The sequence below is a fragment of the Bos mutus genome, chromosome 28, assembly GCF_027580195.1.
Source record: "Bos mutus isolate GX-2022 chromosome 28, NWIPB_WYAK_1.1, whole genome shotgun sequence".
Lineage (NCBI taxonomy): Eukaryota > Metazoa > Chordata > Mammalia > Artiodactyla > Bovidae > Bos > Bos mutus.
Window position 1 is genome coordinate 35426882 of NC_091644.1, and position 12625 is coordinate 35439506.

Sequence of the window (12625 nt, forward strand, 5' to 3'; positions counted from 1 at the left end):
CCTGCCAATGTAGGAGACACCGGTTTGATCCCTGATCTGGGGAGATCTCACAGGGTTGCAGAGATACTTAGTCTGTGTGCTACAACTGTTGAGCCTGTGTTCTGGAGCCTGGGAGTCCCAACTACTGAGCCCACATGCCCTAACTACTGAAGCCCGTGCACCCTAAAGCCTGTGCTCTGCAGCAAAAGAAGCCACCACAATGAAGCCCACACACTGCAAGGAAAGAGTAGGCCCTGATTGCCACAACTGGAGAAAAGCCTGCATAGGAACAAAGACACAGCATTGCCAAAAATAAATAAATAGTAAAATTATATACCAAAAGTTCAGGTTTTTTGTACCATCTTACAGAAAAATTGCAATGAACTTAAAAAAATAAATAAAACCATCCCATTCTCTCCATCAGTTAAAATCCAGAAAAAAAGAATGTTTAATATACACAAGGTCTGACATCCTTTATCCTGACTCCTTGACCTTTTCTGTATAATTTAAACCCTAAATCTTGCTGTTTGGCTTTACTGTATTTACAAATAATAAGCTTCTGGTGTTGTACATCTATATAATTCCTTCTAGTACCTCCAAGTTATATTAAAAATATGCAAAACTTCCAATTTTCACAGAGGTAATTATGTATACAAGTTATTTTATTAACCATCCACCAACTTTATTCATTCTCAAAATGCTCTGTAAGGTAGAAATTTCCTCTGTTTATCAATATATAAAATTTAACTGTCAACTAACTGGTCAGCTTAGGTTAAATAGTTTGATTTTCACTGAATTAATCAATCATTTCACAATGAATTTCCCCAAATGACATGCTGTTTAGATTATATACACACAAGCTCAAAATACATACTAAATAATAATCTGAAAATTTACTGTAAAGATTAAAAATCTTACATTTAAAAAACTTTATTTTTTGGCCACAAGGCATATGGATCTTCCCTGACCAGGAATTGAACTCATGTCCCCTGTGTTGGAAGTGCAGAGTCTTAACCACTGGACCACCAGGGAAGTCCCAGAATCTCCTCAGTTCTTAAAAGTATTCCATGCAATGTACAACATATTTTAAGAGTTATTCCTGGAAAAATCCAGAGTTTCTAGGATACTGTTCCTTTTTGATTCTAGACAAAACTATGAGACTGTTTATGCTAGTTTCCAACATCTTCATATTCTTTAGAGTTTGTCTATCACTTTATAACTAAATGTCCTTATCTACACTCAAAATATCTAGTGTCCCAATCCATTATCTCAGCTGTTTGGATTGCCTCACTGCAGTGACTCATAGTCCTAATTTCTTCCTTCTTTCAACAAGCACTTATTTTTAAGAGGAAAGTTAAAAAAAAAAAAAGTGAAAGTTGCTCAGTCGTGTCCCATTCTTTGTGGCCCCATGGATACACAGTCCATGGAATTCTCCAGGCCAGAATTCTAGAGTGGGTAGCCATTCCCTTCTCCAAGGGATCCTCCCAACCCAGGGGTTGAACGCAGGTCTCCCACACTGCAGGCAGATTCTTTACCAGCTGAGCCACCAGGGAAGCCCAAGAATACTGGAGTGGGTAGCCTATCCTTTATCTAGGGGATATTTGAGACCCAGGAATCAAACCAGGGTCTCTTGCACTGCAGGTGGGTTCTTTAGTGGTGAGCTATAAGGGAAGCCCTATTTTCAAGTGGGGAGATTCCCAAAAATGTTACTTTCCTGGGTCTGTTGTGAACCTGGGTCCCAGTTCTGTATCAAGAACAGGCTGTACAGGTTGGTACCAGCTACAGAAAGGACACATGTTATGATGGAGTCAGAAAGGCAGTAGGTATTTGGGACAGGACAGACTCAACCTTAATTCACACCATGTTGATAGCTACACTGGATGAGTCATACATACCCACCAAACAGTTTGTACTTCAAATGAGAGTAAAATAATATTGTAAGATAGACTGCTAACTTTCTCTACTCTTTTTCTTTCTTTTTTTAAGGCAACATAATAAAATCAATAATGGAAAGCTATTCCTCCCTTTTCCTTTAGCGGTTCTTTCTGCCTAAAGCTATGCAGCTATTTTAATTATTAAAAATATTCTTTCTGTTTTCTCCCGAGGAAAGGAATCCCATGCAGTCTCAGCACCAGGAATTGAATTTTGCTCACTGTCCTTTCAAGTTTTAGATACAGAATCAAAAGCACCCTTTCTGGATTTGATTATAATCATTACAGGTATAAAACCTGAGGGCCCAGAGGTGATTAACAGAAGAGCTGACAGGCTTGAAAAAGCTCCAGTGTAATGAGACACTTACACAAGATACGTACTCACAGCCTGCTTTGTAAAATGCAGGGAATCTCTAAACAAGATAACTATTCTTTTACCATCTGGCAAGATGTTAAATAATTCTCTTCCTTGCTTTAAATTAAGGATATGATTAACTCTTCAAACTACTGGTAACATGAAGCTCTTAACATTAAGTGTAAATTAAGAATGGTACTAGGGATGTAAGTATAGAGGGGGGTCATGTATTCATTTCCTAGAATTGCCACAAAAAAATACCACAGACACTTTCTTTACTCATTCATCTATCCACAGGCATTTAGGTTGCTTGCAATTGCATCACAATACCACAACCTAAACTGCATTTGCTGCTAAGTTGCTTCAGTTGTGTCCGACTCTGTGCGACCCCAGAGACGGCAGCCCACCAGGCTCCCCCATCCCTGGGATTCTCCAGGCAGGAACACTGGAGTGGGTTGCCATTTCCTTCTCTAGTGCATGAAAGTGAAAAGTGAAAGTGAAGTCGCTCAGTCGTGTCCGACCCTCAGCGACCCCATGGACTGCAGCCTTCCAGGCTCCTCCGTCCATGGGATTTTCTAGGCAAGAGAATTGCAGTGGGGTGCCATTGCCTTCTCCAAAATTGCATTTAGGTTGTGGCTATTGTGAGTAATCCTGCAGTGAACATGGGAGTACAGGGATCTCTTTGAGATCCTAATTTCTATTCCTTCTGGTCTATATCCCAAAGTGGGATAGCTAGATCACATGGTATTATATTTTAAATTTTTTGAGGAACCTCCATACTGTTTTCCATAGCAGCTGCACCAATTCTCATTCTCACGAATAGTGTACCAGGGACTCCTTTTTCCCATACTCTCACCAACATTTGTTATTTTTAGGGTTTTTTTTAACATATTTTTGCAGGTGTAAGGTGATATCTCATTGTGGTTTTGATTTGCAATCCCTGGTGATTAGTAACATAGAGAACCTCTTCCTATTTATTCAGTTTCTTTGCTTATTCTTAAAATGGGTTATTTGGTTTTTGTTGGTTTAGGGTTTTACTAATGAGCTGCATCACCAGATGGTCAACATCGAAATCAGATTAATTATATTCTTTGCAGCCAAAGATGGAGAAGCTCTATACAGTCAACAAAAACAAGACCAGGAGCTGACTGTGGCTCAGATCATGAACTCCTTATTGCCATATTCAGACTTAAATTGAAGAAAGGAGGGAAAACCACTAGACCATTCAGGTATGAGCTAAATCAAATCCCTTATGATTATACAGTGGAAGTGAGAAATAGATTTAAGGGCCTAGATCTGATAGATAGAGCGCCTGATGAACTATGGACTGAGGTTCATGACACTGTACAAGAGATAGGGATCAAGACCATCCCCATGGAAAAGAAATACAAAAAAGCAAAATGGCTGTCTGGAGAGGCCTTACAGATAGCTGTGAAAAGAAGACAAGCGAAAAGCAAAGGAGAAAAGGAAGGATATAAGCATCTGAATGCAGAGTTCCAAAGAACAGCAAGAAGAGATAAGAAAGCCTTCCTCAGAGATCAATGCAAAGAAATAGAGGAAAACAACAGAATGGGAAAGACTAGAGATCTCTTCAAGAAAATCAGAGATACCAAGGGAACATTTCATGCAAAGATGGGCTCGATAAAGGACAGAAATGGTATGGGCCTAACAGAAGCAGAAGATATTAAGAAGAGATAGCAAGAATACACACAAGAACTGTACAAAAAAGATCTTCACAACCCAGATAATCACGATGGTGTGATCACTCATCTAGAGCCAGACATCCTGGAATGTGAAGTCAAGTGGGCCTTAGAAAGCATCACTACGAACAAAACTAGTGGAGGTGATGGAATTCCAGTTGAGCTATTTCAAATCCTGAAAGATGATGCTGTGAAAGTGCTTCACTCAATATGCCAGCAAATTTGGAAAACTCAGCAGTGGCCACAGGACTGGAAAAGGTCAGTTTTTATTCCAATCCCAAAGAAAGGCAATGCCAAAGAATGCTCAAACTACCGCACAATTGCACTCATCTCACACGCTAGTAAAGTAACGTTCAAAATTCTCCAAGCCAGGCTTCAGCAATACATGAACTGTGAACTTCCAGTTGTTCAAGCTGGTTTTAGAAAAGGCAGAGGAACCAGAGACCAAATTGCCAACATTTTGCAAACAAAAAGCAAGAGAGTTCCAGAAAAACATCTATTTCTGCTTTATTGACTATGCCAATGCCTTTGACTGTGTGGATCACAATAAACTGTGGAAAATTCTGAAAGAGATGGGAATACCAGACCACCCGACCTGCCTCTTGAGAAACCTACATGCAGGTCAGGAAGCAGCAGTTAGAACTGGACATGGAACAACAGACTGGTTCCAAATAGGAAAAGGAGTAGGTCAAGGCTGTATATTGTCACCCTGCTTATTTAACTTATATGCAGAGTACATCATGAGAAATGCTGGACTGGAACTTGTGCTTCTTGTGCAATCAAGATTACCAGGAGAAATATCAATAACCTCAGATATGCAGATGACACCACCCTTATGGCAGAAAGTGAAGAGGAACTAAAAAGCCTCTTGATGAAGGTTAAAGAGGAGAGAGAAAAAGTTGGCTTAAAACCCAGCATTCAGAAAACGAAGATCATGGCATCTGGTCCCATCACTTCATGGGAAATAGATGGGGAAACAGTGTCAGACTTTATTTTTGGGGGGTCCAAAATCACTGCAGATGGCGACTGCAGCCATGAAATTAAAAGACGCTTACTCCTTGGAAGGAAAGTTAAGACCAACCTAGATAGCATATTGAAAAGCAGAGACATTACTTTGCCAACAAAGGTCCATCTAGTCAAAGCTATGGTTTTTCCTGTGGTCATGTATGGATGTGAGATTTGGACTGTGAAGAAGGCTGAGCACCGAAGAATTGATGCTTTTGAACTGTGGTGTTGAGAAGACTCTTGAGAGTCCCTTGAACTGCAAGGAGATCTAACCAGTGCATTCTGAAGGAGATCAGCCCTGGGATTTCTTTGGAAGGAATGATGCTAAAGCTGAAACTCCAGTACTTTGGCCACCTCATGCGAAGAGTTGACTCATTGGAAAAGACCCTGATGCTGGGAGGGATTGGGGGCAGGAGGAGAAGGGGACGACAGAGGATGAGATGGCTGGATGGCATCACTGACTCGATGGACGTGAGTCTGAGTGAACTCCATGAGTTGGTGATGGACAGAGAGGCCTGACATGCTGCGATTCATGGGGTTGCAAAGAGTTGGACACAACTGAGCAACTGAACTGAAATGAACTGAATGAGCTGCAGGAATTCTTTATTTTGGATTACCCTTTATCACATATGTGACTTGCAAATATTTTCTCCCATTCCATAGGTTGCTTTTTCATTGTGTTAATAGTTTCCTTTGTTGTACAAAAAGTTTTTAGTTTAATTCTACTTATTCATTTTTCCTTTTGTTGACTGTTCCTGCTGAATAAAATCATTGCCAAGGCCACTATGAAAAGCTACTCCTTTATGTTTTCCTCTTAAGAGTGCTAAAGTTTCAAGTCTTATGATGAAGTCTTTAATCCATTTTGGGTTGATTTTTATGTATAGCCCAAAATCATGTTGTACACAGTCACAGAAACATTTTCTGTATGGTTCAGAATTACATAAGGGTCCAATTTCATTATCCCAACACCAGTTATAGAAAAGATGAATCTTTTCTGACTCTATGTTTTTGGTATCCTTGTCAAAGATCAGCTGATTATATAATATGATCAATCTTACAATAAATTCTATCTCTCAATAAAGTTTAATGATTTTCTCTATAAAAGTATTGTATACCTTATTAGAGTGATACCTAGTGACTACTGAAAACTCCTAATATTACTGTAAATGGAGTTTTCCATTTAGTGTTGCAGGTTTTCTGTTGGTGTAGAAATGATAGCTTGCTAAATCTTCCAATTATTCCTAGTAATATCTGTAGCTTCTTTAAGGGCAGCGGTCCCCAACCTTTTTGCCACCAGGGACCAGTTTTGTGGACATCAATTTTTCCACAAAAAATTGTGGAAAAGGGAGAGGGTGGTTCAGGCAGGAATGAGAACCATGGAGAATGACAGATGAAGCTTTGCTTGTCTGCCCCATCGCTCACTTTCTGCTGTGTGGCCTGGTTCCTACCAGGTGGTGGACTGGTACCAGTCATGGCCTGGGGGCTGGCGACCCCTGCTTTAGGGTTTTCCCTGCAAATGATTATCTGCAAATACAGATTGTTGTTCCTCTTATTCCAGTTCATAACATTGCCAATTTCTTTTCCTTGTCATATTAAAAGTTTGAAAATCAGTTCAGGAATAGACACTTTTTAACACAAGACTATACTAAAGTACTAAAAGAGTTTATAAATACTCTATATTTAAATTTTTCTTACATCTACCCATCTTTATATCTGTGCCATACTTGACTTGGGATATTTTTCCATCTTCATAACTTCTTCTTATTGCTATAGAGAATGTCAGCTCAGACATAAATATATTGGCTAGTAAAGCATCAAAAGAACAATGTTGTTAAGATATATAAAAATATATTTATTCTCCACTAGCCCTGTTCTTGTCCATTATGGTAAGAATTACTTCCACTGGTCTCCAGAGGAAGTGCATCAAGAAATGCTCCATATAAAAATTATCACTTAAAAAACAAAAAAACTTTAGTCCCAAATTTGATATGGAATAAACTCTGCCTTTGGTAAGATGAAACAGACTCTGGATGAGTCAGGAGACCTCCTTTCAGGTCCCTGCTATACAGCACGCATCTTAGTTTGATTGGCTACTAGGCCTCTGTGAGTAGAAGTTAGAACATCTGCTATGTTATGAGAAAGACGATTTATGATAAAAAATAACTCCTGATTAGTTAACTGGATATGGATAGGGGGAATATATCTAAAGATTCCTGATGAAGAGACATGCTTGAGGTGGAGCAGTGAGCATGCATAAATTCCTGTTCTATTCTGAATAGACAGGCACCAAGGATGCCTTTTGATAGGAAGTTCAGCTGAAACTAAAACTGTATTGGTCAATTAATTTGTTTTCCATTGCTGTGAAACAAATCACCACCAATAGCAGTTTAAAATAATGTCCACTTATTATTTCCTAGTTCTATAGGTCTTCCCTGGTGGCTCAGATGGTAAACAGTCTGCCTGCAATCCAGGAGACCTGGCACGATCCATGGGTTGGGAAGATCCCCTAGAGGAGGGCATGGCAACCCACTCCAGTATTCTTGTCTGGAGAATCCCTATGGACAGGGGAGCCTGGCGGGCTACAGCTCACAGGGTTGCAAAGAGTTGGACACAACTGAGTGATTAAGCATAGCACAGTTCTATAGGTCAGCAAGTCTAGGTACGGCATAATTGGGGTTCTCTGGTCAGTGTCATAAGAATGTAATCAAGACACTGACTGGACTGCGTTCTCATATGAAGCTCAGAGTTCTCTTCCAAGCTCCTTGGTTGTTAAAGTAATTCAATTCTCTGTAGTTGTGCGATCAAGTTGTATGATCAAGATCCCCTTTTTCTTGTGAGTTAGCAACCATGGGCTGTTCTCAGATTTGCACCATGTGGTCCTCTCATACCAGAGCAGTTTATTCCTTCAAGTCTGGGAGATTTTATCTCATACTCTGAATCTCTCCAACTTCAAGAAGCACCCAACCTCTTTTAAGGGCTCACTTGATTAGGTCGAGCTCATATGGTTAATCTCTGCTGGGTTAGCTTAAAGTCAACAGATTACTCGCCTAATCACAAAGCTATACCTCATCACATTCAGATTCTGCCCGCACTCAAGAAGAGAGGGTTATACAAGGCATGTCTACCAGGGAGCAGGACTCTAAGTGGTCCTCTTAGCATTCTGTCTGCAATAGAGGGTATTGCTACCTCTTTTCCTGGTCTCTTCCCAAGCTTGATCCTGAATGTTCGTCAGTCTAACGGTGAGAAGAGACAAGGAAGAACGCACAGAAAACCTTACCAGGGACAGCAACTGCACTTGCCAGCACTGTTCCTCAGCTGACATGATAGCCAGAGGACTCTTTGAAAAATGAAGATTCAATTAATCTCTTCGTTTTATCTACAGATGCTCTGAAGCGATGTTTTTTTTTAATCCAAATCGAAGGAAGAATCCTAAAAGAGGATCTGCCACATAGATGAAATAGTTTTTAAAGTCTGAAAACTCCACTCCAGGACTACAGCTCTGTAACACTCTTGATCTTAAGCATGTAAGTCCTGGTCCTTTGAGGGGAGTTAAAAGACTAACAGATCTTGTTCTTCTACCAGAGGCCAGTATGTCTCAGCAATCTGTTCTTTGTTCAAATCACATACAAGCTTTAAGGTCAAGTCTGTGGTCACTGAGGGAGAGTGCAGTTTCTCTTTGGGAAAGAGATCTGTAGCCTTTTAGAAAAGCCTCAATTGCACCTTTATGAAATAACCAGATCCTCACCTTGAACTAACTGGATGGCTATATCTCCACCTGGATGTAACTGGATAACCCCATCAGTCTTTCAAAGATTTTTGTAATTTTCCTTTTGATGTTATCTAGAAACAGTTTATACTGGTCAAGCCATCATTTCAGCTATGTAAACTATACAAAAGGCAGAGACATCAAAATATATTTAGCCGTGTTGTCTACTGAGCTGATCAGATAGGGATCTGCAGAGTGTGCATATGCATGTATGTGTACATATGTGTATATGTTTTATAGAGAGAAAACTTTCTGTCCATTTTATTACATAGTCCTTTTGATTGCTTTACATGTGACTAAGCTATTTCTGCAGAAACAAAAAGAAATTATGGGATCTTTAAAAACACCAAATCAAGCACGGGACAGACACAAAGACAAGGTAGGTATAAGAACAATCTGAAAAAGAGCACTTATGAACCTTTTTAATACTTTAGCAACCACAGCATATTCCGGTTGACCTAAATTAAAGGTTTTTTTAATATAATCCTTTGAGCTGTAGACATCCCGAGGGCTCACTCTCAGTGGTGATGGGTAAGTTAGAGAGCTCAACTCAGGGCCTCATATTATACTTTTACCCAAAGCAGTTCCATTGCAGTTTTTTAAGAAGCTATGTATTGAGTAGAGTGTACTTTGTAAAGGGCCATTTGGGAAAAGAATTTTTAAAAAGGGTGGATCTATGATTCATTTTGCTGTACACCAGGAACTAACACACCACTGTAAATCAACTATACTCCAATAACAATTTTTTAAAAAGAAGCAGCTATGTAAAGTAAATTGGAAGGGAAAGGGAAAATTCCACTTCCAAAAAAAGCATTTGAAAGTCACAGGCATGGATAAGCTTTGTAGTCCTTTTAATGGCAGAAAGTTTAAAATTATGACTAGCCCTTACAAAGTTAACGGTCATGGCTAAATAAAACTTAACACCTGCTTTGGAGACCAAAAGGATACTTTCTAACACATCCAATAATAATCCAATGAATGGACCACAGAATTTTAAGATAATTCATCAGAAAGCTCTTTATAATTCTAACATCATTCTATGAATCTATGTGGTATAAATTAAACATGCAAAATCTACAAAGTCATTTTAAAAATTTAACTTCAAAATAATAAAAGCATAATATGCAAGCATTTTAAAATAACAATTATAGAAATAAAACCTCAGGTTATATCCATAGTACTGGACAGTATGGACATTACACAGAAAAAAACACCCTCTCTCACCTTCCCTGTGATATGCTGATACTCATATCCCAAAAACAAAACCAGAGGAGGGGAGATAGGTGATGGAAGGTTAAGGGAAGAATGGGAGCACCCTGCGGGGCTTCTGAGCTGGAATCCTTTCCTTGTCCTTTATTTCTTGTTTGTACGAAATAGACTGTGGCCTCCTTGAACTACCCCAAGTTCCAAAGGGCAGATTCGAACAGTTGCTAATCAGGAAAGGGAGGGGATACAGAGACAAAAGAGGAACAGCCAAGAAACAATAGTGTAGCCTTGGGACAGGGTCCAGGTTCTACCTCAAAAGACACACGTAAAAATATCTTTCAACTCTTCACAGAACCAAAACCCCCAGCAAATGGAGGATGCCAGCATTCTGCACTCCAGATTAAAGGAACCAGAGATACTCATCAGATTACCTGAGATCAGATTGAAGAAATTCAGGCGCTATGCACACACACCCTGATCTCAGGAACCCCACCCTATAACCAATCACCATTAAACTCCTCACCACATCCTCCTGATGGAAGGAACCCACTGTGCCCCCGCTTTGCTTGCAAAGCAATAATGCTATTTTCTACTTCACCCCAAACTCTGTCTCAGAGGTTCAATTTGGCACCAGCACAGAGGCCAAACGTTCAACATCAGTCTCATCCACTACCCAGAGATACAGGTATTCAAAACAAGTTATAAAAAGGCAAAATTCCTACTATTTTCACAAATCTATGTTTGAAATCTATGGTCACACCCGCTCAAATCCCTGGGTCATGCCTGCTTGAAAAATATGGCCTTACCTGTTCAATTCCTGGGCCAAGAACATTCCTTGGAGGAGGAAATGGTAATAAGCTGCATTATTCTTGCCTGGGAAATCCCATGGACAGAGGAGCCTGGTAGGCTGTAATCCTTGGGGTCACAAAGAGTCTGACATGACTCAGCACACCTGTTCAAAAGCTCAGTTAATGAATAACTATAGAACTTAATGCAAATAATGAACTGGCTAAGGTTTTTTAAGGATTGGTGAGAAATTTATAGACTGTTAAAAGTATTGATTGAGGTACATCTTAAAATCCAAGACTATATATACATAAATTAATATAGTCAAGTAACAATTACTCAGTTATATCCAACTCTTTTTGACTGCATGGACTGTAGCCCTCCAGGCTCCTCTGTCCATGGGATTCTCCAGGCAAGAATACTGGGGTAGGTTGCCATGCCCTCCTCCAGGGGATCTTCCAGACCCAGGGATCAAATCTGTATCTCTAACATCTCCTGCATTGGCAGGTGAGTTCTTTACCACTGGTGTCACCTGAGAAGCCCCAATAGGATCTATTCAGTCATTTTGAAAAACAAAAAACAGTGTTAGGTTATTTTGTTTATATGCTCTAGATTAACACCATTCAATAGAATTTTTGTTGATGATTTAAATGTTCTGTATCTCTCCTGTTCAATTAGGCACCATTAACCACAGGCTCCTGTTGAGCATTTGAAATGTAGCAAGTGCCATTAAGAAACTCAAGTTTTAACTTTATTTCTTCTAAATTAATATAAATTCAAAGAACCTCATGTTATGACAGTGGCCACCCCATTGGAAGTACTGTCCTGAAAAACACCTACCCTCTCATTTCTTTTACAAACAGCTTTGACTTTCTCTTACAACCCTTTTCAAGGTCATCTCAGAGCCCCACAGGCAGAGGTATCTCTACCTTGCATTGTGCTTCCATGGAATTTTCTGCATTTATTTTAGAACTTATACATGGAATAGAAATTGTGCAGGTGCAAACTTGTCCTGCTAAACTATTGTCTGCATGACGGTAGGACAATGTTTCATTCCTGTCGTCTCAGAATTCAGCAGAGGGCCTAGAAGGCTTTCGATATATTTTTTGAAATGAAAGAAAAGAAGCTATAAGCAGCTGATTGAACAAAGAAGTTCCAAATGAACATTTAACATGTGTGGAAAACTATCCTTTGCCTGCCATTGTATTTTCTTATTCGCATTCATAAAAATCATTTATGCCTTAGCAGAATCCTAGCTCTGAAATACAGAGTTTCTGCTTAAGTCATTTCAAGGCTTTTGGATCCAATAAGCCTTATGGGCACCATTGTGGTTTACAGCTGCAACTCATTTGCTCGCTCACCCTCAAACTGAGATGGCTGGTAAAGAGGCATCAGAACAAAGAGCTTCCCTGTATCCCAACCTGAAAACGACACAAGATGCAGTACACTTACCATCACCAACATCAAAGTCCTTGAAAGCCAGCTCTGAACCGGAATCATCAAGAAGGATTTCACCATTCAGTGTGAACATCATGGTGTGTTCTGTCATGTCAACCATACACCCCACAACGTCGCCAGCTTGCCAAGAGCGCCCATAGTGCTCATTGCCCTGGTGCCACCGCTGGGCCTGGAGACAGAAGAGTCACTGTCACAGAAAAAGCCAGAACAGCAACCGCCCGCCGCTACTGGCACGATTCACAGCAGCCCTTGTACGAACGCAGCAGGTGGAAGAAATGTAGTCAGCTCACCTGTCTACAGCAACTCGCTAAGTGATGTGGAGGTACCCAGGGATTCTGAATCCTTGACATTAACATCATATGTCACTGAATGTTGAGAAAAACTCAAATGCTACTTCATGATTTAAGAGTGTATTATTTTAAAAAATCAAACCCTATAT

At 39.9% G+C, this 12625-nt stretch overlaps 1 protein-coding gene across 1 annotated transcript in view; it reads right to left on the reverse strand.

The window, feature by feature from the left end:
* The window catches only part of RYR2 (ryanodine receptor 2), an 819609-nt gene that overhangs the window by 284409 nt on the left and 522575 nt on the right, over positions 1-12625 (reverse strand). The window contains exon 29 of the mRNA XM_070364567.1: positions 12181-12355. Within this exon, the coding sequence (XP_070220668.1) occupies positions 12181-12355 (175 nt within the window). The remainder of the gene's footprint in view (positions 1-12180; positions 12356-12625) is intronic.